A 25,597-nucleotide genomic window follows, 5' to 3' on the forward strand; every position below is an offset into this window, starting at 1 on the left:
AGAGCTGATTGTCTAGCTTTAAATTAACTCAAGTTGAATTCCTTGTCGTTGTCATAAGAATGTGGTGAACAGGCAAACTGCAGTATTCTCTATCAATTCTATATCAACACGTCAAAGCATCAAGAAGCATGAAGTGTGTGTGTGTGTGTGTGTGGGGGGGTGTTGTTCACTATATCAAAACTTGATCAAGAACAGGAACATGTTCTTTTCTAACAGCTTCGAGCACATTCCATCACGACTGAAGGGAAGACAGAGATTCGACAAAAGTAGCAGTCAAAAAGAGGACGGTCGAAAATCAACATCAAAAGTCAGGAAAAGGGAAAGGAGTGTTGGGAAAGGTCATCACAGTGGTACAAGGAACGGAATGAGATGGTGAAAGGGTGACATTTGAATTCAGTTGAGAGCAGAGAAAGAATTATGAGGAGTAGACTGACAACACAAAGAGCACATAATGATGTAGAGGCTGAGGACAGGTCACAGTCCTCTCAGCTTTTCACAACGGCAAACTCCACGACAGAACTTTATCTGAGACGGTATATCATGATCTTTTAACATGCACAAACAAAGTTTGTGAAATAGCAACATTCGTAGAAATGCTATTGTATGGAGAGTGCTCAGGGTGCGAAATGCAATATGAGTTTAAGATGTAGAATGAGCAGTCAGTGAAAGCTGAGGTTTAAGATGGATGGGGCGGGAGAAGATGAAAAAAGAAAACTAGATTTGATTAATGACTTATACATCAGTGTGTTCTTAGACGGACGAAAAAGGAACTCTGTGTTTGTAGAAATGCATTCCCAAGTCACAACCAACTTCCACAAAATCTCAACAGAGGAAAATTTTAGTACTCCATTATTCATCTTGGTGTCTTGTATAGCCCAGATGACCATCTGGCATATTGCTTTCTGTTTACTGTCAGCTGTCTAATATCAGCTAATGGTGCTGTGTTGCATGTGTCAGGAGCTTGTGCACAGCTTTTGCAAATGTAATTCTCTTGTTTTTTTGGGGACAATGAGAAAGAATTATTAATCATTGTGAAATCTCATGACAACTGGATGCGACTTTTTCTCTTGAAGATGATCAACCAGGACCTGCATGAAAGACAATTGTCATAGACAAAGAATTTGTATATTTTGATTACTTGGTGGTTTAATTTCCCGATACATAGAGATGAAAATATTGAGGTTATCTTTTGGAGTCGGGAGGATGGAGGGGATCAGGAATGAGTCTGTCAGAGGGCCAGCACATGTTAGATGTTCTGGACATGGAGAGAGGAGGGATGGTGAGGATCTGGGTAGGAGGATGCTGAGGTTGGAACTGCCAGGCAGGACGTCTAGAGGAAGAACAGAGAGGAGATTTGTGGATGGAGGGAAAGAGGACGTTAATCCAGTTGGTGTGAGAGACAGGGATGCGGAGAATAGGGTTGGATGGAGGGAGCTGATTGGCTGTGGTGACCCCTGAAGGGAGCAGCCTAAAGGAAGAGATGAAGAAATAACACTACACACACCTGCTTACGCAAGCACATACAAACACACGCAACAACAACAAAAATCTAGCAAGGTTTACAAAAGCCTCAATAAATGTTGTTTATGAAACAGCTCCAACAAGACACACCTGTGCAAATGTTGGAATTCTAACCTAAAGGGAAGCATTTGTTGCAATGCATCGTTATGATTGGTGTGAGTTCCAGTCGTCTTTTTTTTTTTTTGGATGGCTCAAGTGAAGATTACGCAGCAGGCCCGACTCTGCCACTAGGTGGACCCCTGCAGCCATTTTTTTGGAGTGGTACTTGAGGCAAGGAGGTGAGATCATGGGAAAACTGTGGCGTGCAACTGTCATGTATGATGGACAAACCACAGAAAACTGTATTCACCTTGAGGTCTAATGCCCTCCATGCACTTTTCAAAAACAAACAATAAATGGTTCTGAGGCCTCGCTCCTGAGCCTTACATGCCGGTATTTTGCCAGGTTTGGCATGAATCCCACCAAACCTCTGTAGCCAATACATTGATTAGAGGTAACGTTCCTCAGTTTTTCAGCTTGTCTACATGGTCTTCGTATGAATCCACCAAATATTCCCTACTAACATGGAAAGAAATAAAAGATTACTCTCAGGGTATCATTTATTTTGGTTCTCTAGACCTTTGTGTGCATCTCTTTTTCCTTGATGGTCTTGAAATAGCTATTTTAGAATATCAACGCCCATCAACACGCAGCTACTGTAGTTATCGTTTTCAGGGCCAAAGGTTGGTCAGCTGGCATGTGACTGAATTGCACCTAAGAACATATGACACAGGGCCAGGAATAACCCCACCCTCGGAGTCACATAAACACACACTTGCACACATCCAAGCCCTGCAGGGGTGAATATGTGAGAAGAACATGATGTAGATCACAAGTTCTATTCCCCTCCAGGGGTTGATTTTGTTCAAAATTCATATTCAAAACAAACCATATCGTGTGATGATGTAAGAGACAGGAGACCTATTAGGCAGCTGTGTGTCTGCGGACCTGAATGACTTGTAAGAAAGGTGACTGTACGAAAAGCTTTTTCCGTTTTCACACTGAAGTCTGTGATACTTCGTCTCTTTAAAAACATAGCGCGCACTTGCAGAAACCTGCACTCGTCAGTTAGATTTGGTTCGCAAGGACTTCAAGGATTGGGAAAACATTTATAATTTCTCTCCCCAAAGCAAGCAGGTAGTTACAATAATCATGAGTCAGTTGACTTTTAAACATAGAGGTCATGACATTTAACATAGGAAAAATTAAATCAGCTTTTACTTTCGAAGAAATGGTGAGAAAGCAAATCATTTTCTAATAAAAAGAAGAACATGTAGAATCAGCCATGTTTTTCTGTGGGGTTTACTCTATTCAGGGTTTTTTACCCAAAGAGCAAAATATTTGTGGTTCACAAAGAAATCTAGGATACTATCACATTCAGCAAATACACTGCGATAAATGACACCGATATCAAGTATCGTTATTTCTTCTATATTAAATTATATTTTAGTTTCATTACGACCACTGGATGACAACAGAAGAACAACCAAAAAGGGAAAATCGTAAGTGATCTATAGTATTTCAGGCGTGTAGTTTCATTTGCCGTAATTCTCTGGTCGCCGGATTCGTATTAGCTTTGCGAATGGAAGTGTTTTCTAAGAGGCTCTAAATATCTGCAAAATAGGAGTGCAAAACAGAAGCTTTTTAGTCCATACGCTCAACTGAAATAGGAACTTCTTTGAAAAAGCGACTATGGCTTTGTAATGCATGTGTTGGAGGTGGTAAAACATATACATAGGAGTGAGAATAGAGAGCAAATGACAGCATTAGTCAGTTTCTGGAGTCATAGCAGAAGTTTGACATCTGAAACACGCCCAGGACAGTAGCATGCATGCACGTATCATATTCCTCCTTTCAACCCACAATCATTTTTGGGTGCTTGACTTTTTCTCCCAGGGGCTTGTTGACTGGTGCCGGTCAGACAGGTGGCGTTGCACGAAGCAGAGCTGGCCACTCACCAGCCAATAAAAATAGCTGCGGTCTCCATGATGTCACCGGTGAATAAATCATAGAACTCCTGACTGCAGAGCAGGAAAAAAAAAAGATCAGAAATAAAAAGATGGGGCGGCGTAGATGATGCACCCTCCTTACGCATTTGTGTTAGAATTGTTAGAATAACAAAGGCAGTATTTACCGTCACGCTGGTATTCATGCAAAGTCCATTTTCTGCATACGCACTATTTCGTCATGTCTGCAAGTTTGGAGGTATCAACACCGCTTCAGCAACAGCGGGATATAAAACGCTGTCTGCAGTTGCCAGAAAGGGTGTATAAACTAAAGCCGGAGGCTGATCTCACTCCCATACCTGGCATTCTGAAGCCACAACACCATGCAGCCGATGTGGAACCCGATCAGTCGTAAATCTTCCCTCTTTGACCATGTGACGGGCCGAATTTGTGATTCTGCCCTCCTTCCATCCTCAACATCGCCGTCTCCCTGCCCACTGCCACCCACTGTGCCCTGCAGCCCCCCCTGCTCCCAACAGCCAGGCACAGTGAGCGCAAGTGTGAGACAGGAGGGTGACAATCCTGGAGTACGCATCATCCATGTGTTTGAGTGTCTTCCTTTGCCTTTGGATGTGCGTCCATATGCATGTGCGTAAATTTGTGATTGTGTGTGTGCATAACTCAAGTGACCCGGCTACGCTTTTGGCAGTAGGGCACTTTCAGTAATAAGATGTCAGGAATGTAGCACTTGTCAGCCTCTCTGAGGATGCAGTTAATTCACATTCTGCCCGTCTCAGGAGGCTACCTTTTAATAAAGCATGTTTGTTATTTACCAGAGTCTCCTTGCTTGTTTTTTTCCCTGCTAAAATGGGATACGACACCTTTTGGATATTTTTGTGGGCCTGTGTATTTTGTGAAAAGATGAAAGAATGACTGAAAATCACAGTACTCACTCGGTGAACAGCGACCGTTCGGATTTCTAATCCTCAAAAGTCTTTCAGACATTTTTTTAAGAAAGACAATTAAAAACACACATCGTTACTAAATTTGTCGAAGAAAATATTGACTCACTCCCGCCTTAGAGCAAGAAGGTCTCTGGTTGGATTCTGACAGGGGGCTTTTCTGTGTGGAATTTTGGTAATGAAATAAAAGCAGAAATTAAAATTAATTATTTTATTTATTCATTATCTATACCGCATACCCAGCACTCAGGGTCGCGGAGGTTTGCAGGAGCCTATCCCAGCTGTTATTAGGCGAGAAACGGGGTCTGCCCTGGCCCGGTCGCTATTCGATCACAGGGCAACATATAGAGAACTACAACCGTTCACACGTCAAATAGACATACAAACATTCAAGCTCATATTCACAATGTCACATAGAGACATATAACCAAATAAATCTCTCACCAACAAGTCATGCAGACATACCACCATTCAACCTCTAATTCACATTTCTGGACAATTCAAGGTCTCCAATGAACCTCCTGCATGTTTTTTGGACTTTGGGGAGGAACCCGGAGAGCCTGGAGGTAAACCCATGCAGATGCGGGGAGATTGTTGAGTCACCACAGAGAGGCCCCCATGTCCTGGTCTGAATCTAACCAGGGACCCTTTTGTTGTGCGGAGGAAGTCCTAAACACTGCACTACCATGCCACCTATATCCAAATTCTTTTCTTTTAAGAATCTTTATGGGGGAAAAATGATATTGTGATTCACTAAAAACAACTTTAAGTCATTGAAATTAAGTCATTAAGTCAAAATGTTAACCCTGTCAAGACCCTCCGACAAACCATGGCACATGGGAGACAGTATTTTTTACAATGATTTAGTCTGATAACACTGCTAGTATTTTCACAAATACCATGAAATAATGTACTCATTTACACACGTGTTACATGCACTCAGCATTCCATTGTAAAATACAAACGTGCAAAGCATGCAAGGAGATGAATTCTTAACGTGTGTATCTAAAAAAAAAATTGCATGGCTTGGAATTTGGAACATGATGTAGGGTATTTCATCCATACCTAAATCAAAAATCATTTGCCTATTTTGGTGTTGTCTTTGGTGAAGGCACTGGATCCCTGGGGTTCAGGTTATCTGTGCGGACAAAGTGGGAGTTGTTTCAGGAAGAAAATAACTGCACACTTGCACATTCTGTCACCCAGGATTTATTACAAACATTTGTGTAGAAGGATGAACAAGTTGGGCCTGTCCATATGTGGTCCTTTGTGTGTGTGTGTGTGTGTGTGTGTGTGTGTGTGTGTGTGTGAGTTTGAGAGTGTGTGTGTGCGCGTGTAAGTGTTTCCGATGACACACAGTGACGATTTTGAACAGCTGAGATTAGTTCGTGTGCAACTGGACAACGGGGCAGCTGTACATCTCTTAGATTCACTCACATGCATGTGCACACACACACACACACACGCACACAAGCATATAAACAACGGTGGAATCCTAAGGTCCGACCCCCTTGGGATGAAGCCAGACTGAGACCTTAATAAAGGGCTTGTTGTTTCAGGAGGTTGCTCATGGTTTCAGGATTATATGTCGGCAAACCCAACTTTACAGTCCAACAGAAGCCAACTGACTGCCAACAGGACCATTTGCATTAGCTCACTCTATTTATGCATTCTTCAAATATGTAATTGTCCAAACAGTTGACAAGTGGATATGTTGGGTTTTGCATACAATGTGCCGTCTGTTTCCATTACAGAGAATAAACTATTAATGGTGGAGCTGCAATGGGGATAGTGGTCTAAATAAAACCAGGTTGCCATTACTATCCCAACTGGCCCTGCAACATCTCAGCCAATGGGAGACTTTGCCTGTTTAGACATCTTTTGAGAGAGGCAGGGCTTAAATGAGTGGCGGGGTCACAAGGAGTGATGTAACCTATGTTTATTTTCAGCATATACACGTAAATGTAGACACACACACACACACACACACACACACACACACACTTGTACATACTGTTCCTCAAATGCAAAGATTTTAGCATGCATATAATGTTGAAATTGAGCCGCGCGCCGAAACGAGGGACCGAGTTTTGAGTCAGCCGAGTCTTTGCCAGCGGCTCTGCAAACCCACTGCCTTTGCTTACCCAACTCCAAATGGCAAATGCTGTCATGTGAAGCAGGGAAACCGAATATAGAAAAGGTATAACAAAGTGGAGGAGACAGAGACAGAAAGAGTGACACAGACAGAGAGAAATGTAGTCATGGCCATTAATACATAGCGGCCTCTCTTCCCTTCCGTCAGCTGCAGCTGTTGATCACGCTGGTGTAACAGGGAGCTTTCTGGCATTGCATCATTCTCCTTCTCCCTGACTCCTGCCCCGCATATCCCTGCTGGTATATAGATCTATGAGCCTATTATGCGCTCCATGCGAGCCGAATGGTCAAAGTATGATCTGGGAACTAATGATATAGTTTCTAAACGTTTCATTCGCTGTATTTTCCATTTAAATAAACTGACTGATTTGCACAGTTTGACAATATTCATATCACAGTGCTGAGTTTGCACGTTCACGCTGTAAATTCGGACGTCGGGACGTTGACACACTTTCCTCGAGTCGGTGCGTACGCCACTGTTTATGAGCGTGTTCAATTCATTAGCGTGCCGATCCGTAGTTATTCATACTATGTGTTGTGTAGGCATAGCAAGATGTTGGTCATGTTCTCCATTTGGAGAACGCAGGAGGGAGACGATGTAACTTCCCAAGGAGCTCGTCCGCTAGCATACATCAGAGACATTCCACCTCATCTGACACTCGTCCATGGAATTCTGCAAATTTTCCACACTATTCTCACAGGCATTCTGAAGTGCCTGTCAAAAAGACTGGCATAAACACCAGGCACCTGTAAAACCCGAAACAAGGGAGCCGCAAGAGAAACGGGGCTCCTCTTTTAGCAGAGTATCAAACCCGTCGAGCGGATTAATCGCTGGATTTTCTCTCTTCTTTTCATACGAACACATATGATGCACTACATGGAGAGTAATTATGTGTGCGCACGCCTGTGTGTGTGTGAAAATATGTTTCTGTTTGCACTGCTGATAGGTGATAATTTGCCATAGATTTGTGCAGAGGTCCTTACTCGTCCATGTCGGTATGACCAGTGTATGCAACCTATAGTTGACACCTACGTGTCATTCTGGGAACACACTAAATACTTCAGATGGCTTGGAGGTTTACTTGGCAACCGATGGCTGTTTTAAGACCATGGATACACGTTCGGCTTGGACGTGTTCAACGGGAGAAAAGAATTTCAAAAAAGGGGAAAAACCGGACAATAAGGGCTACGTTGTCGTCTCGAGGCACGCCCGGTTAAATCTTTACTTTAAACTAGAATAAAACAGTGGTGGGTATCATTCCAGGTCTTCTAGGACGCACCGTCTATATCCATAACCTTTACATTTTCAGAGGTCTCAGAAAGGTTACAACAATATATAAGATGTCTTTGGGCTTCTGTGCAAATCCATAATCCTGCTTGATTTTTTTTGATTCTTTTGTTGGGGTTGGGCGATGGAGATGGGAGGGGTTGATTCAGAGGCGTCCAGCACAGGACACCCTCATGCTCGCTCTATAACCCGTAACACATTTTGCAGCCGCAGCTGTCGCGGCGCGCACAGGGGGGAGGGGAGGGGGGAGAGAGGTGCGCTTCTTCTGGTGGGGGTGGAAGTGAGTTTGGGGTTTGGGGGGGTGGGAAGGGGATGGGGTGGGGGGGCTGTGTCCATGCTGGCGCAGAGTTTTTCACACCGATCAGCGATCACCGGGGCAGATTGTGTGCTGCGAGGAAACGGAATGCTGTCGCTCTTTCCCCCGGAGAGGTTGGATTCAGCAGAGCAGTGAGGAAGCCGCTCGTCTACCATGAGCTGTCTGGATGTTATGTACCCAGCCTATGGACATTACGCACCGTACGCACCGACCGCCGCTGCTTTTATCAACAGTTTGCAGGTACGAAAGAAGCAAATATTCAAACATTTCTGTGTTTATCACCTATTTTTCTATTTTCTCCGTGAGCGTGGAGTGGAAGTTGAGCTGAGGAACGAGTAGGTAAACGGACAGTTTGTGCGTAAAGGCCAGCTGCCGCAATGGGAAAAGTGAGGTTTCTGATTTCAGTTCATTTTTTGTAAATTTGCTTTTTTTTCTGAGTCACGTCCGTCCCTGTTCCTCCTCTGCAGCTCACACCTTAATGCACACACACTCCTGCTGTCACACGGATAGGAAACGTAGTGTTGGTGGTTTGATAGTCAGCATCAGCGCACCTCAGATCAGATAAACTTTTGTTGTCTCGTGAGCAAAATTCCTGTTAGGACACCAATACAGTGCAGCTGCTTTTTCCACACACCCGACATACCTGAATGAACCTCCCTGCCCCTAATGGCGACCCGCTCTCCTCGCAGGCACCCACCGGCTTGACCAGCGCTTCGCCTCAGTCTCGGGATTTTATGGACACTCCCAGGGGTCCTGAGGGGATGTCAGGGGCCCAAGGCACAGGTGGATCCACGTCTTCCTCCTCCTCGTCCTCATCTTCCTCTTCATCCTACGCACCTTCGGCGCAGCGGCCGAACGAGGGCCCCAGAGACAAGCCAGAGGCCCCCGAGGCAGAGTACCTGACTTCTCGCTGTGTCCTCTTTACCTACTACCAGGGAGATATCAGTAGTGTGGTTGATGAGCATTTTTCAAGGGCCCTCAGCTCCTACATGGACCGAGAGGGCAAGCGCCGGGCATCAGACCCGCAGGGCACAGGTATACCACACACGTCCACGGGTAGGGTCATCAATACGTCTTCACCTGTTTCAGAATCAAACTTCGCATTTGCACATTGACTTAACCGTCTTCGTCTTTGCACAGCTGATCACAATGTTCGTCTAAATGTTCGGAGTCAGGATTTAGGATGAACATTTATGGCTTCTTGCTGCAGCACCTCATGATTCTTGATTGAACGGTTTTCCAGTTTCCATTCCAGTTTTGTGTCAGCTGCTGCTAATAATAATAGCTATAATAATAATAATAATAATAATAATAATGATCCAATCTGATTGTCATCGCGCAAGTTAGTAGTTTACAAATGAACAGATGTGACGAAGAGTTGCACAAATGAGACCGAAAACAAGTCGGGCAAGCTAGTCTTTATATCCTTGACACCCTGGCACTTTAATGAGGTCTATTTATTTGCATGCAGGCGCCACGGTTGTCTTCGCGATGCGTGTTCTGACTTCGGCGGCCTCACGGGTTGACAGTTCCGCCAAGCAGTCCGCTGCAGAAAAGGTGATTTCATCAGGTGATGCGACAAAGGCGCCGCTTTTTGACGGTTCCCTAGGGACATCGGGCTGTCAGAGGTCACGAGGGTCAGGGGCCGCTGGGTGTCAAATGGGACCTCTTAGGCTCTGGTTGGATTCAAGGTTTCGAGAAAAAACCCCGAAGTGAAATTATCAGTCCTTGATAGATTTAGTTAGATTTTGATTTATTTATAAAAAAAAGAAAATTAGAAATGAGTTCTTATTTAAATCGGTTTCGTCAGCGTTATTTCAATTGATGGGCAGGAGATCTTCTCTAGTGCAGATATGCGTATTTTGTTTTTATACAAACAAAATATCCAAAAATCCATTGAGAATATCATATCCAAGCAACATCATACTCTCCCCTGCATGTGTTCCACGAGGCCTGTAGCATTTAATCCTGCACAACGGCGTTTGGTCACTAACGCACTTCCTGCCTCACAACAGATTCTATGTTTATACATGGCCGTAAGCGCACAGCCACGTCGGTGTATCCCCTTCAAACATCTCTGTGACTCTCGCTCCAGTTTTTGCCCCACAATGGTTGCTCGGCCGCTCTCCTGCTGGTCAGATTTATACACACAGCCTGTGCGATAGTGTCAGGAGGAAACACTACCTCTCGGAGTGCCACATGGTGTCTCTTTTCAGAGGAATATCTAAATATAAAAGTCTACCGCTCCGCTGCTAAAAACATAATGGCTCGCTGACATTCTGTCAAGGGCGAGGAGGAGGGGGGAGCAGAAAAAACAACAGGTGGGGGTGCAAGAGACAGAAGAAAGGGTCAGTCGGCGCTCATGAACGGACAGAGTTGTGTGTGTGTGTGTGTGTGTATGTGTGCGTGCGCGCGCGCGTGCACATGTCTTTTAAGAAGTACCGAGCTGACATGAGAGTGAGAGATGTCACCACAGCCAGTGATTTAAGGCTCTGAGCCTCGGGCTCCCTGTAGATCAGACTGTCTGCCTTATATAGAATTCTGGGATATAGGGTCATCTCCCTCGCTCTCTCGCTCTTTTTCCCCCTCTCTCTGTCTGTAAGAATGTGGATGGGTTTATTTCGGAGTCTTGATGGGGCTAGTACTGCGTGACATTATGATCCAATGGGGAAGATATCTGGGCGTCAGGGTGTAGCAGTCATGTGAATGATCAACAATCTACCATGAGTTACGCGGCCGCAGCCTTTCCCGTTTGTCTCCATGAATCAAGGGATTGATTTCATCATTGTAACTCGGCCTATGAGTGACTCCCCTCCCTTCTCCCTCCCCCTTTAGATACCCCTTCACCGAGCAGTCGACGGAGTTTCCCCCCTTCCTTCTGGGACAGTAACTACTCTTCTCCCCAGAGTCGCTCCCACTGTGAGACGGGAGCGCCATCCTATTCCATGGACCCGTACGCGTCAGGGCTTCACCCTGGTTTACCGCATCCACACGCTCACCCTCATCCGCACGCTCATCCGCACTCTCATCCTCACCCACCGGAGAGTTGGGGCTACGCTCAGGCCCAGGCCTACGGGCCTCCTAGGCCCCTCCACGAACTGTATTCCCCGTCAGCTTTGGAGCCCCACTATGGGCCCCTGCTCATGCCGACGGTGCGACCGCCCCACTTGCCCACCTTGCCGAGCCACTACGAAGTAAGCAAGCTGGAGCCGACTGCCTCGTGGCCCAGCCTGCTTCCCCCAGGTGACGTCAGCCAGACACTTGCCCTTAACATGGACACAGGTGAATGGACCAGAATATGAAATGCTCTAACACACATTTAACGCGCCTTATTTACATGGCGAGAACGCGGCTTTTGTTGCGATACGACGAATGACCGTAACACGTTGGGGATGACTCTTGAGTTGATCCCCTCTGGAAACCTTAGAATATATACCAACACGCACGCAGTGATAATCAGAGGCGCTTTTTCCTCTCTCTTAAACAGGATGTTTGGCAAAAGTAGTCTCCATGACAACCTCCGTTCGCTATTGTCCTCCTCACTGTCTCCTTGTCCTCTTTTCTCAGGCCTCCAGCAGCACAAGAAAGGCAAGGAGCTGTACTGGTTCTAACGAGCCCTTCAGTCACATTGACCAGCCACATTACCAGATCCAATTAGTCCTTGGACCTGCTCTGCTATTGAAGAAGCGTGTCCCCCTATCCTCCCCGCACACACCATCCCCATCCATCCGCCCGCCGCTCCTGTCCTCTCCTGCCAGTATTCAGCCCTGCTCCAGGTTGACATGTGTGCACCATGGAGATAAAGCAGTGAGGAGGGGGGAGGGGAGGGGGTACATGTGTGCCGCTGTTCATAATCTGTAATTTTGCTCCCTCTTTCTCATCTCCCTCACTGTGTCGCTCTCCCAGTTCCTCTCTGGAGGGTGGTGGGGGTGTCGGGGGTGGGGATTCGGGGGGCGGAGGGGGGCAGACCTTGGCAAAGTCCGAGCTGCGGTGACCTGTTTGGACTGGGTAAGACAGGATCACAACGGACTCCGGCAGAGGACGGGGAGATAGAGGGATGAATGGGGGGGAGGAAGGGGGTTGGGGGGGCGGGGGATGAGAAACAGCATGCTCCAGCATCCCTGGTTATCTCCGTCTCTCGCCTTCTGTTTGATTCAGCCGCCGTCACCTACGTGGTCACGGCCTGAAAAATCAACAATGATAGCAATTATGGCAGTTTATCCCTGTGACTGAAATCAAGATTTTTTTTTGTTATTGTATTAATTTACTCTCTGAAATAAAGTGTTTCTATTTATTGGTGAAATTGTGCATTTCTAAGATGTTTGGTTAGGCCAGTGTTTCTGTATTTGGGTTATCCTCCCCAGGGAGATATTAGAGATGACCATACCACACGTTTTGGTACGACGTCTAATGTCCCGCGGGGGAGAAACCTGCTCTGTTTCCTTTTTTTTCTTTCTTTCCGTTGGAAAATGAAGACCATTTCTTAAAAGAACAAAAGAAAAAGTTCACCGGGAGTTTGCTCTGAGGATTACACCGCATTGGATTTTTCTTCTTTGAATTTGTCCCGTTTTAGCTCTTTTTCTCTCTATGTCTTTTTTTTTTTCTTTCTCGCTGGGATAGGACCGTCTAAATCATTACGGGATATTTCCTTAGTGTCATTTCTCTTTTTTTCTGTGTCTAGAATGATTGTGATGTCAATAAATATTTTTATGGTAAATTTCCCACTTTTCCTAAATGCATTTTGCAAAAATATTAAAACCGACATCCCGGCCAGAGGGACTGAAGGCACAGTGTAAATATAACAGATGAATGGCGTCAACCATGAAGCTGTTTACTATTAGATCACACTCCTATTTTACTCGCCGGTGCTCAGCGTGTTGATATTTCAGTAAGCGCGTGAATCCAAGAGAAGCACAACCAGATCTGATCAAGGTTGCTACATGACTCCTTTTATTTAAAAGGCCTTCCATTTGCATTCCGGCTCGCATTCACACTTTGTCACCTATAAAGTGGAAACGAGTAGTGAATGCCAGCAATGTGAAACCAGAGACGCGGCCAGCCATCTCAGCTATGCACCAAATGTTGCTGTGTTATTGATCCAATAATCAGATTATGTACTAAGGTATGCCAGTCTGGGCCACTGTCACAATTTAGCGGCTGTTATGTGTGACTCCCACCAGAGCGCAGCCAACTATGTAATTGGCTCTAAGCTGAGGAAACATGGAGTAATGAAATTAGTTCATAAAGTCTAGCATTGCTTTTCGGTTTCCCGTGCCAAGAATCTCGCTGCCACTTCACGCTGCTATTGTCACCGGGTCTCCTGTTTCTTCATTTCTGACAGGAATCCCCGAGAGAGACAGAGAGAGAGAGCGAGCACGCCGTCGTTTTACACTGATCATTGAGACAAACCAAATATTGGATTAGAAGTTGCCATATTTGCCATGCATCATGTAGAAACAGAAGGAAATGAAAGTGCATTTGGTACAATATATATATATGTATATATATATATATACATATATATATATATACATATATATATATTGCATCCACCAACTGTGAGAGTTGGTGGATGCAAAGCAGATGGTACAGAAAAATTATTAGCATGTAATTAGATAAGCACCAGAGAATTCACTACCAAAGCGCTGCACTCCTGGAGCAGAGTTATCGAAATGCTGCCCTCTCCTGCTCTGCAGAGCAGCACTGCAACGGCAGAGACAGGAGACGCCTGATCACGGCCAATAGTTCAACATTTAGAAAGTCATTCAGAGCCAGATCCGCGAGCGTCTGGCGGCGGCTATCAGTTGGTCAGCCCATGACTTGAAATTTGATTTGATGGAGAAGGTGTTCGTAAAGGCGCTGGCATTCCAAATGTTGTGATCCTCATCGAGGGACGGGAGAGTTTTCACTCTGGGTGTTAACAAGCGTCCCTGCCACAGTGTCCATGTTTTGCCATCTGTCTGTACTGAAACTAGTTATGTAAACCTGCATTCATGCTTAATCAGAGTGTTTGGCCAAAGCGGTCTCCATGACAACCTCTCTTCGCTATTGTCGTCTTCGTTGTCCCCTCAATACGTTTTCAGTTAAATCTGTGCAGAACAAGTCATGACAACAACTAATGTGAATATATGGATTGCAATTTTAACAGATTGGCGCGTTTCCGTGTCACAACAAGAAGTTCCCTGATTGGATTCCCACGAGGGGTCTGGAGTCAATGTTCTCCCAGTTTTTAATGTGAGAACTGGCATAAATAACCATTGTCCGAGCACTGTCGGCAGTTCGATAAACAAAAGAATGAATAATATGCCGGAATAGTGAGAAAACACAGGCATCTGCCCTCTCCATCGTGTTGTAGGCTAATATCCGTGAACCCAAAGGCCTGTGTGTCACAGTTTAAGAATGAACATTGAACTTGTTAAACAATCGTAAAGTTAAGTTACATCTCTTTGTGTCCATCGGTCTTGAAAACCACTGTTACTATGGTTTTTCCATCACGTGCGCTGTTTTTGAGCTTTGTGGGTTTTTAATGTAGTCTCATTTTATTATTTAAATACCTTTTATTGTCTCAGAACACACCACTGACTCCACAGGTTTATGGAAAGGACTGAACACAGGTCAAGACATGACACAAATCGGCAGAGTGCGTTTGCATCTATAAAAAAAAAATGAGCCTAGCTCTCAGTTTTTTATCTCTGTTTTTATGAACTGCAGTGCGTTGTGACTTGAAGGTCTCATGACGGACGGACAGGGCGACATGGGCGGACAGCCAGAATGCAGGAGCAGTGCTATCAGCCGGTTATTGTTCAAATAATTTATATTTGGTCCATTCTGGCTCTTGAAATGAGATTCGTTCAATTGAACCGTGCACATTAGAAATTGTGTTATCAAGTGGCAGGGGAGATGCTTCTTTTACGAAATGACACAAACACCATTTTGTTAGTTAACAGAAGATTTCTGTTCATGCGTTTACAACACGCTTTTTAACTCCATCGACAGAAACAGTTCAGCGACTTGACCCTGACTGTTGGACGACATAAGCCCTCTGGTGGAGTCACCGTGTGTGTGAGTGGTGTAAAAGCTCAGCCGGTCATCAGGTCAGGTTACCAAGAACCAACTGCATGCAACTAGAGATAATGCAGTTCACTGACAGCATAAAACACCCAGGGTTAGTCAGGAAAAAGTTGACATGACAAAAGAACGTAGGCCGGATGATAACAGGATGCAGAGACAGCAAGAATTACTGGCAATGGAAAGGAATGGAGCCGGATGTAGCGGAGCGATGACAGCACTCAGCGCGCACATTTGGAAATGTCGAGATGTCGACGTCAAAACATTTCAGATTCAGAACGTCAAAATTTACACATAAAGTATTGGATTCCAAGGGTCCTGAAGCTAACTGTAAAAGTCTGGTTTCCAAATGATCAGCGGATTACTTTAACTAAAGACAGTGTTGTTCGAGGAAAAATGGGGAGTCGGTGACGCCCACATTTCTGAGAAGTTAAGCGTTCTCAACAGCCTGAGTTTGTTTCACCAAGAACAAGTGAGGTGTGTGCATGTTTACGGTCGCTGCTTAGTGCTTTTGGCTTTTGTTCTTTTGGGAAATACCCCCTTATTTCAAGTTGTTTTTTCATATATATGCGATGCGTGGTGTGTAACACATATGTATGGGGGCGGAACTCAAACAATTCTTCACCTTGCTGGTTTCACACTGCACGGAAAATGTTACCGTAGAATAAATCGAATGAATAATCACAAACAGACACAAAAGGAGGGACACACCCACACTCCCTTATGAGTAACTGACAGCCACCTGACCGAGCACACATTAAGTCATAAAAAAAAAAGAGACATATAAGAACATCCTGACGCAGATCGCCATCACCCGCAGGTAGTTGCAACACATCCTTTACCGCACACGCACAGAGGCAGGTAAACTGCACACACACACCGCTCCTCACTACAAAGAAGGAATAGAATTGTTCGACGGCGAGTTTAAGACAGAGATTCCCTGAGGCAGGGGATATTTCAATGTGTCTGTATGAAGTTTTGTGCGAGTTGCTCAAATCCATGATCTCACGCGTCACCCAGGATGAAGCTGCTGGTGGTTCTGGCCGCCGCTCTGGCCTCGGCCTGCTGCGCCGACATCTCTCTGGAAGACCTCGAGTTCCACGCCTGGAAACTGCGGTTTGGTGAGGCGGTAACACTTGAATGCAGTCGCACAAACCCGGAGGCCTTTGTCGCCCCTCGAGCGAATGAAGAGAAATCTCAGCCGGATTTGATTTCATTCACAGGAAAATCATACCTGTCTGCGTCAGAGGAGGCTCATCGCAAACAAGTATGGGTCAGCAATCGGAAACTGGTGCTCTTGCACAACATCCTGGCCGATCAGGGCATCAAGTCCTACCGCCTTGGCATGAACTACTTTGCTGATCTGGTAACTCGCGAAAGAAAACTTTCGGTTTCACGAAGGAAGGAAACAACCTTTTTGTTTGCGATTTCGGTCGGGGAGCCTAAAGTACTGTTTTCCCACGGCAGGAAAATAAAGAGTACCGACACCAGATTTTGTGCCTGTCCGTCTTCAACACCTCTCTGCCCCGCAGCGGCTCAGCCTTCCTCCGCCTGCCGGAGGGATCTGAACTGCCGCACACGGTCGACTGGAGGCACAAAGGCTATGTGACTGGCGTGAAGGATCAGAAGCAGTGCGGCTCCTGCTGGGCCTTCAGCACAGTATGTACAAAAAATCCTCATGTCCTGATGCGATGCCGGAATCTGGACTCCGATGTTGTTTATTTTTCTTTTAACTCGTTTGACTTCTCCCTCACATAGACTGGCTCAATGGAGGGCCAGAACTTCAGAAAGACGGGGAAGCTGGTGTCTCTCAGTGAACAGCAGCTGGTCGACTGCTCCGGCAAGTACGGCAACATGGGCTGCATGGGAGGCCTCATGGACAACGCTTTCAAGTACATCCAAGAAAATGGAGGAATAGACACGGAGGAGTCTTATCCGTACACTGCTCAGGTGAGCAAAGGGTATTTGTAGGCAGTGCAGACGTCGAGTGACAAATCGGTTAATCCAATGTTATTAAAACACGAGGCTGCGCTGGTTCGCACTTGTGCCGCAACCTTCTTGGTTCCGACAGGGAGCCAAGAAGGTGGGGGTTTTCTGATTTACTCCCACTGTCCAAAAACATGCAGGACTTGCACCGGGGACCCTAAATTGAAAAGACGTGTGAATGACACGGTGAACGGTTGCGTGACAGCTGCGATACCCACCCTGAGTGCTGGATAAGCGGTACTGGTGAAGGATGAATGAGTGAATTTAACATGATTTAAGCTGAATAAATATACATTTTTACATCATACTATTTTTTCCAATTGGCTTGATTCTATGTTGTTGCTCTGTTGTGGTTGATTTATACGATGCTTTTTGCTTCATTTTTTAAATCTCTTGAAAACTGTTTTTTTAAGGCTCAGTTATTATAAGAAAATAATAAGAAATAATAATAAAAATCTTATAATTGGTAAAGCCTATGAATGATGTGCAACACTGCTATCTTGTGGACAAATATAGACATAATCCAGGAGGAAGCATAAGGCATTTGGCTTTTGTAAAGATACGAAAAATTAACAGCTCAAATTTCCATGGCTGGTCATCAAAAAGCCAACTCCTCTCTCGTCTCTGACAGGACGGTCAGTGCCAATATAACCCCGCTACCGTCGGCGCCAACTGCACAGGCTACGTGGACGTGAAAATGGGCGATGAAAACGCCCTGATGGAGGCAGTGGCTACGGTTGGACCGGTGTCGGTCGCCATCGATGCCGCTCATGAATCGTTCCAGCTCTACGAATCTGGTGAAAACCACTACGTTCGTCTGCCCCCCGTGGAGCGAACCTCCTCTAACCCGACGCTTGTGTGTGCTCAAAGGGGTGTATGACGAGCCAGAGTGCAGCAGCTCTGACTTGGACCACGGCGTACTGGCTGTGGGTTACGGCACTGAAAATGGAAATGACTACTGGTTGGTGAAGAACAGGTGAACTATTCTGACTTCATTTCATCCCATATTGTCGTCGCGGTGAATATTACTCTTCGTTCCTATTCAGCCATGTGGAGTTGCTAATGTGTGTGTTCTTCCAGCTGGGGTCTACAGTGGGGAGATGGGGGATATATCATGATGACCAGGAACAAACAAAACCAATGTGGCATTGCTACCGCAGCCAGCTACCCCCTGGTCTGAACCGGTGAGAAAACACCAAGGTTCCTTGCCGTCATCCATCATCTTTTCTTTCCAAGATTCAATTAACAAGTTCTTCTATTGGATTCACAGGACCAGCGCTTTTCTCGGAGCACAACTAGTTTCCCAAGAGACGTTTTTCAATGCCGTTTATACTTTTGTGTTGCGGTGAGTTTTAACAAGTTTCCCATGCCATATCCTGTGATTGTGAAAAAATATTGGCAAAAGAGATTGTCTGTGGAAGAAAACGCAAAGCAGACAAATAAAAGGTGAACATTGTGTGAGCCTGAAATTTTTTGTGGTAAAACCTAAAGTGATAATTTCATCCAACCCTGGTGTTCTCTATGGGGTTTTTACTAACGTGATCGTACACTTGGAAAATTCTGCATTATGAAAAACCTTAAAGTGGCGCTGGTATAGGGGAGCATGGTGGTGCAGTGATCCCTGGTTGGATTCCCAAACGGGGCCCGCATGAGTTTCCTCCAGCCTCTCCGGTTTCTGCCCGCAGACAAGAAATATTCAGGAGGTTCACTGGAGAGCCTCAAATCATCCAGACGTGTGAATGAGTGAGATAATGATTTAATGTTTCTATATGACGGCTGGGATAGACTCCAGCCACCACGCGACCCTGACCAAATTGATCATAGATGAATGAATGAATGCTGCTTGTAAACATAGGTCTTGTACTTGTCTTATATTAGTGGGCTTGTACCTATCGATTTTTTTGCACTCGCAGAATTCAAATTGGACGTCGGAAAAAAAAATTAAGGGTCTCACTGGAGTCTTACTGGAGTTGCAGTGGTCCTGCCATCATGGAACAGTGACATTAAGCATCAGCCGTTGTCATAGAAATGACAGACAATTGACATCAGCAGTGTTTTCCGCCTGATTCGGTAATTTTAAAATGATGAAATAACCTTAAATGGCTTTCACTCTGCCATTCAGAGAAATCCTGTTTGAAATCCTAAAGGTTTACATAATTTAATCCACTAACTTCAGGTACTTGGTTCCAGTACAATTAAACACAAAGAATTAGCCAATGTCCAATACCAATGTGAGTTTTTTAAATCCTCAATACCTTTATGTTATTTGAGGGTATTTTGTAATCCTTCAGGTTTATATGGTTTATCCGGCTGAAAGGCAGGGCATTAATCTTACATGTATATTGAAGTGTGGGCGCTCTACTCTTCTTTATTCTTCTCCGGCCCATAAAACCCAACTCCAGCGGATACATTCACAATGTTTGAAATGATTCTCTTTATTCAGAACCGGCTATTCATAGCAGGTTGGCTTTCAGTTTACTGCCGGCAGTAAACGCTAAAACAAGTTCAGTAAACCAATCTGGCTTTGTTTAGTCTGGGAACTAATTCACAGATGACGTTGCAATCCTGAGGTAGGCCAGATGGATCTGTGTTATTAAAATATTATTAATTACTCCGCTGTAATTAAAAAAATCCTGTTGGTGTAATCTGTGTGCCTTTAATTCGACATGATGTCTTTTGGCAGCTTTTGACTCGAAGCGTAGAAACTGCTCCGGAGGACCAGCTAAAGGCTCACGTTTTAGGGTTCTAATTGGCACGTGTGACAAAACGTGACCTCGACGCCTTCCCGTATCTTCGGGTGACGCGGGGCCGGCGAAAAACAGCCGGTAATTGAAAGAGCTAATTAAACGATTCTCCTGAATTCTCATCGCGCCGACTGAACTCGTTTCGTTTGAAGACGTCTGGCTCCTCATTTGAGAAAGGCTTCTTCAGTTCCGATGAAAAGCGGTCGGGGCGTTTCTGGTTTACAGGTGCCAAGGATGGGGGCGGATGGGTCGCCTGAATCGGCTCATTATGATAATGTGCGCGTCAGTGGGGAAAGAAAGGAAAGAATTTTGGCGCCGTTTGAAATCGGGGCTAGTTCGCACACACACACACACACACACAAACACATACACACAAACACACACATGCCGGCTGAGCTGTAGGGGGCAGATGGGCGCGGGTGAATCGGTGATTGTCAATCTGTCCTGCGATCGATGTGAGCATCAAGTCATATGTGGCTGAAAGGCCGTGTCCGAGGCCGCCGCCTCCGTTTAATGACGTTCTCTTTTCATAAAGATGGCCTCTTTCAAACCATCCATCCTCTACGGTTAGAATGCTGACGTCGCAGTCTTCGAAGGAGCGGTCCTTGTCCTTGGAAAGTAAATGGACCGCGGAGTACAGACCTCAGGAGGTGTTGGGCCATCAGTTTGCGCAGGAGGCCGGCACACTCCTCCTGCACAAGGTTGCGCCTGGGTTTTCTGCCCTTGACATGAGCCGGCTTCTGAACCCGCCTGTCGGCAGTTAAGAATTCTTCCAAGACTTTCTTCACCGGATTGCAATTTCCCAGTATTTGTTGTCATCCTTGGTTTTCTCTGTCCTGTTTATTTTGTCCGTCTTGGTTTCGAACAAAGGCCCGATGAGGAATTTTAAGGTCTTCTGTCAGGCGAGAGCAGTGTGACAATTCCCGCCAATGGGGCATGAATGATTATCTAGTTATGTCATCAGTAGTCCGTTTATTTGGCGTGTTACAAAGGAGGAGGCTGTAAGAGGCTGGGGAGAGCAAATTATGAAAAAGCTTCCAGAACGAGGCGAAGGGAGACAGAAGGAGGGTGAGCGAGAGGTGAGGCAAATTAATTGGTTTTGCTAAATCCTCCTCAAGCAGCGGTAGCCAGTGCAGTTTGACAAAAGGCCATTACTGGTAATCAATTAAAATCAGTTTTACTCTTCCCAAGGAAACCAATTAACCAATTTAATTTGTAAATTTTTTTTTGATTCACAGCAAGACCGCGGCACAGCAGCACGTGGATATTCAAATTGCATCCCCGCAGAGAGGGACACGCGAGAACCCTCAGATATTCTGTCGTAACAAACAAAGTTATCGATCAAAACCGAGAGCGATTCGGAGAAGAGCGGGAAAAGGCAATAACTCCAAGAGCCTTCAGGGATTACTAAAAAAAATGACTGACTTTTAATACTTGCGAGCAATGCCTTTTTACATAATATCAGGTATGGTTGAGCGTTTGAGCAGTTTCCTCTGCAGCTAAGGCGCCTTTGCCTCACTAGATGGCAGCAAATGACCATGGATGGTCGTCGAGGCGGCTGAGAACTCACCCGACTGACCTGAATCATTAGAAGGGTGACTTAGTCACAGGCCGAGCAGAGATTCATGCGCCGTTTTCCAAAAATGCCTGCCACCCATTCACATGCGGGAGAGCAAACACAATACACCAAAATAATGCTTTGTCGATGATACGATCGAAAAACGTTATTAGATCTGCCTTTCGGAGGTCAGGTTGGACACCGTCGCGCCTCTGCCAGCGGTAAACAGTGTCTGAGTGCTAGTGTGACGACATAGAAGCGTTTCTCCATCTGCAGTACCTCTCTGGGAGAGTGTCGTCCTCCGCATTTGTGTTGCACATTCATTTGAGCTGTGTGTGTGTGTGTGTATGTGCGGGCTCGTCGTCGTAAGGGTTAACAAGTATGACTGTTGCAGAGGAGGTGTGGATGATTTCACAGATGCAGACACGTGTCAATAAAATGAACTCTGATGAAGAAATATTAACCCGTGGGGAAAAGCGGTAATCCATTCTTACGGCTGTATCGAGCACATTTTAATATTTCCTCCTTTACCTTCCAAGGCCTCTTTCTCTCCCGTCTCATTTCATCTGTCAGTCGTCCCCGAGCCAGCTGCATTTCTTGGACAGCAGTCCTGGCTGTGGTCTGAGAGAGGCGAGTGAAGCTAAACGTTTGAGAGAAACAGCTCTGGCAAGGCCAATTACACCCAAACAAAGCACTTTGCATGTTATTGTGTTAGGGATTCATGCTTGATTGACTGAATGGGTTCTAATGAGGCTGGGGAACAACGTGCAGGAAAGGAAGAAACACTCCTCGGTTTCCCTGATGGGTTGATTCACCCACGCAACGGTGTATACACAAACACTTACAGGTACACAATCTCCGCTGCACTGCCGCGATGCAAAGGCATACAATTCCATTTGTATGCAAACACACAGTGCGATACACACATGCTCAGCAATCAGCAGCTCCTTTGCACATTATAGCTAACGTGTGTGTGTGTGTGTGTGTGCATGTGCAGGGATAGTAGATGGAGAGGAGATAATGGAAAGGTAACTTCCCGTATTGCCTCTGCAAACTCTCCGACTCCCACTGGCATCCATTAATAGTAACACATCACTAGACGGCGCTGGATGGATATAGCAGCAGATGGATTGGTAAAACGTACATCAGTGGCAAAGAGATGTTGTGCTGGAGATAGACCCATATAACAGATGTTAATTTTATTACACCGATGTGCTGGGCTTCAACTCCATTAAGTTCTTATCTTCAAACTTCTTTTTTTTACTCTCTTTCCCTCCCTCCCTCTGTTTTTGTGAAATTTAGTTGAATGTGAGATAACTTGCCACAGGCAATGGAAGTGATAGATGCCAGCATCATGTATGCAAGATTACTGTACTGTAACACATATAGGACATCATGTATTACATGCATATCACTGCTAACAACATGGATGTGGGATACACACATGGGATATGACACACACACACACACACACACACACACTCACACATATTTGTAGACCACAAAATTTCTAGAAAGACAATGCAAAAATGTTTTGATCGCATAGATATACATGCATAGATATTCCCAGGTCCGGTGCATTTATCTATAACATCACTACAATATGTAAGAGACACAATGCTACCTCTTCAGCTCGCCCTGCACATAAGCATGTATAGGAATAAAATGGAGTCGCTGAACAAGATGTCATGTGATGTATATCGTTAAAAAATGTGTGTAAGCTATATAAAAAAACACATAGAAGGATGTGAATCTGAGAGGATAGAAGAGGCTTTGGGTTCCAGTAGAACCACGTGACGTCACGTTTACAGTGGTTCGTATTAGCCTCCCAAGAATACCTTTTCTTGTCTCGCAATATTAGGGAGACGTCAAGAAATACCTGAATATGCTGCATGATGTATCCTCTAAACATGTGACCTGGGATTGTCACGTACGTGTATTTGTCACCCTCTCATCTGCCCACCTTTATGACAACTTCCACATGGGGCAGTGACCCCATTCCTGCAATTCCTGTTTTTCGTGCTTGCCCAGGTATGTGGGTTAAATTCCAGTGTCCACCAGTTGTGTGTTTGCCCATTACCACATTTGTTTATCCGGCCTGCTATCTATTCCTTTTCTCCCTTGCCTGACCTATTCCTCGCACTGCCTTCCCCCCTCCATCAACAGTAAGAGGTAATTAGGCAATTAAAGCCTAATTAAATGAGTCTTTGGAGAGGGCAGGTCTTGGGCAGCTTCATGAATGTGAAGGAGAGGCGTGTTTATTTGCGTCTTTCGTGAGCTTTCTCATTCTCCCCCGACCGACAGAGTAAAAGCATCGAGGTTACGGATGGCTCGAGGAACCCAACGGAGATTATTTTATTTACAGAGTGTGCTCGTACGGAGAAGCAGGTAACCTAAAGCTACCGGCTTTGCTTTTCAGCCGCAGCGTATTTCTGTAAGTGTTGTCCGCCGACCCATTGTTTTGAAATTTGCAGACGCAGATCAAAAGGCCTGGCGCAGCCTGCCGGCCCTGAATCAAAGTCACGGATTAAGGTGGGTAAGGGAGGGATCCATGTTTATCCACGTGCATCCCCGAGTCCCTCTCACATCCCGATGCAAACAATCGCTGTGTGCACTTGTAGTCTGAAATAAAATCTTTACCCCTGATTTAAAGGACATTTACAATGCATTAGCTCTATGGTAATTACTAGAGACTCAATTAGAAGGAACCGCTGAAGACCAAGACCAAACTGGCGGGCTAAAGCTGAAACGCTAGTAAATGGATTTGGAGTTAATTTAGTGAGTCAGAGGGTGAAACAACCATCAGCGAGGCTGCAGCCGGCAAACCTGGGCTGATCTCCTCCATCCTCCGCACTCGATTGACATTCGGTTTCACTTTGGTTTGAGTGTTACAATTTAATTGCATTGGGAATTTGTATTTTCCCGGATGTGTGTTTTTGCAGGTGCACACATCATCTGTTCACAGTCACGTCGATGAGAATCCGGTATTTTGGCATCGCTGTACATTTACACGGGTGTAGAGGGCCTTTTCACGTTGTGGTACTGTTTTATTCATGGCTGTTTGTGTGTCTTTGTGCGCCTCCAGGTAGTCTGTGAGCTTATGCTGTGTCAGCCACGTCTCTCTTCATGGGCTTCGTCACGACCTCACCAGATACAAGATGATTCATTCTGATAATTACAAAAAGCAGGCAGGTTTTATCCAAATGGATCCAAGTAAAAAGTCAGTTCTTGGGCGTTTTCTGTTTCCGGTCCAGTCAAGCAGCCTCACAACTTGTTTCAAAAGCACATAAATCTGCACATTTTTCTCTAAAATCTTTACATCTACACATCCCGGCGTTCTCTTGTGCCATACTCTCTCCCTCTTTGAATCTGTGTGTGTGCACATTTTAGTATGCACGCAACCATTACATTTTTCCATCTTTATATTTTATCATCTCTTTACTCCCCCAGGCCTCAGTTGTTGAAAACACACTGAAATTGAAATACAAAAGGCAAAACTATTCAAATGGGTTTTGCTTTTATTTAAAATATAGGATGCCAATCCAAACCTGTTATGATTCTTTAAACAGGAAACAACCTGCTGCTTTATTTGCAGTTGTTTACCAACTAGATTGTTGAGTGTCATTTGTGTCCCTCAGCACAAGACAGACACGTTTGCAAGTTTTATTTTTGCAAAATTAAATGGATCATTAGCAATCACACATGCGCGCACACACAAACAGACACACACTCTTTGACAGTAAACTATAATTTCAGAGAAAAATTGGTTCTATACAGATATACGTTGAAGGATGTTTAGAAAAGATATGCCGACCAACTTGACAGATAGTTGAAGATGTTGAAATATCCAGGTGATGGACCAGGGAATGTACACATCCCTGTCTGTGTGTCAGACACGGATGCACATTATGATGAATACTTTGAGAGCTGCGAGCCTTGTATTACTTATTGATATTTAAATTCAGGAGAGTGTGTAGAGCGAGCAGATGGACTGCACTTCGTGGAATGTGTGGGT

At 45.2% G+C, this 25,597-nt stretch overlaps 2 protein-coding genes and 1 long non-coding RNA gene across 6 annotated transcripts; 2 read left to right on the forward strand and 1 right to left on the reverse strand.

Moving 5' to 3' along the window:
* Positions 1 to 1,067: 1,067 nt before the first annotated feature.
* LOC147237821 (uncharacterized) lies at positions 1,068 to 5,562 on the reverse strand. 2 transcript variants are annotated; one of them, XR_015106772.1, is made up of 3 exons: positions 5,534 to 5,562; positions 3,424 to 3,581; positions 1,068 to 1,330 (listed from the first exon to the last, which is right to left on the reverse strand). It is a non-coding gene; the product is annotated as an uncharacterized LOC147237821 (long non-coding RNA). The 2 variants fall into 2 exon arrangements; XR_015106768.1 differs by lacking the exon at positions 5,534 to 5,562 and adding an exon at positions 3,695 to 3,863.
* Positions 5,563 to 8,209: 2,647 nt separating this feature from the next.
* On the forward strand, positions 8,210 to 12,943 carry vgll2b (vestigial-like family member 2b). 3 transcript variants are annotated; one of them, XM_086154598.1, is made up of 4 exons: positions 8,210 to 8,466; positions 8,916 to 9,261; positions 11,062 to 11,508; positions 11,794 to 12,943. In XM_086154598.1, exons 1-4 carry the CDS (start codon positions 8,380 to 8,382, stop codon positions 11,835 to 11,837), a joined length of 924 nt encoding a protein of 307 aa, XP_086010724.1. In that variant the 5' UTR covers positions 8,210 to 8,379; the 3' UTR covers positions 11,838 to 12,943. The 3 variants fall into 3 exon arrangements, with proteins under 3 accessions (XP_086010724.1, XP_086010713.1, XP_086010734.1); XM_086154587.1 differs by having other exon boundaries at positions 8,244 to 8,466; positions 8,916 to 9,282; XM_086154608.1 differs by having other exon boundaries at positions 8,244 to 8,466; positions 8,916 to 9,282; positions 11,062 to 11,469; positions 11,794 to 12,148.
* Positions 12,944 to 16,142: 3,199 nt separating this feature from the next.
* ctsl.1 (cathepsin L.1) lies at positions 16,143 to 18,838 on the forward strand. The gene is made up of 9 exons (XM_086157681.1): positions 16,143 to 16,155; positions 16,315 to 16,415; positions 16,518 to 16,660; positions 16,762 to 16,953; positions 17,053 to 17,244; positions 17,912 to 18,077; positions 18,151 to 18,256; positions 18,361 to 18,464; positions 18,551 to 18,838. Exons 2-8 carry the CDS (start codon positions 16,316 to 16,318, stop codon positions 18,458 to 18,460), a joined length of 999 nt encoding a protein of 332 aa, XP_086013807.1. The 5' UTR covers positions 16,143 to 16,155; position 16,315; the 3' UTR covers positions 18,461 to 18,464; positions 18,551 to 18,838.
* Positions 18,839 to 25,597: the final 6,759 nt, after the last annotated feature.

This window comes from Fistularia commersonii, chromosome 1 (genome assembly GCF_037954325.1).
Source record: "Fistularia commersonii isolate RoL2024-O1a breed Wild chromosome 1, RoL_Fcom_v1.0, whole genome shotgun sequence".
In the NCBI taxonomy this organism is placed as follows: Eukaryota; Metazoa; Chordata; class Actinopteri; order Syngnathiformes; family Fistulariidae; genus Fistularia; species Fistularia commersonii.

Bases quoted from the DNA above. Each gene is read 5' to 3' on its own strand.
- vgll2b (XM_086154587.1), top strand. From the start codon at position 8,380: ATGAGCTGTCTGGATGTTATGTACCCAGCCTATGGACATTACGCACCG. The intron at 9,283-11,061 runs GTAGGGTCATCA...CTCCCCCTTTAG, and splicing joins TATACCACACACGTCCACGG to ATACCCCTTCACCGAGCAGT. The intron at 11,509-11,793 runs GTGAATGGACCA...CTCTTTTCTCAG, and splicing joins TGCCCTTAACATGGACACAG to GCCTCCAGCAGCACAAGAAA.
- ctsl.1 (XM_086157681.1), top strand. From the start codon at position 16,316: ATGAAGCTGCTGGTGGTTCTGGCCGCCGCTCTGGCCTCGGCCTGCTGC. The intron at 16,661-16,761 runs GTAACTCGCGAA...TTCCCACGGCAG, and splicing joins TGAACTACTTTGCTGATCTG to GAAAATAAAGAGTACCGACA. The intron at 18,257-18,360 runs GTGAACTATTCT...GTGTTCTTCCAG, and splicing joins TACTGGTTGGTGAAGAACAG to CTGGGGTCTACAGTGGGGAG.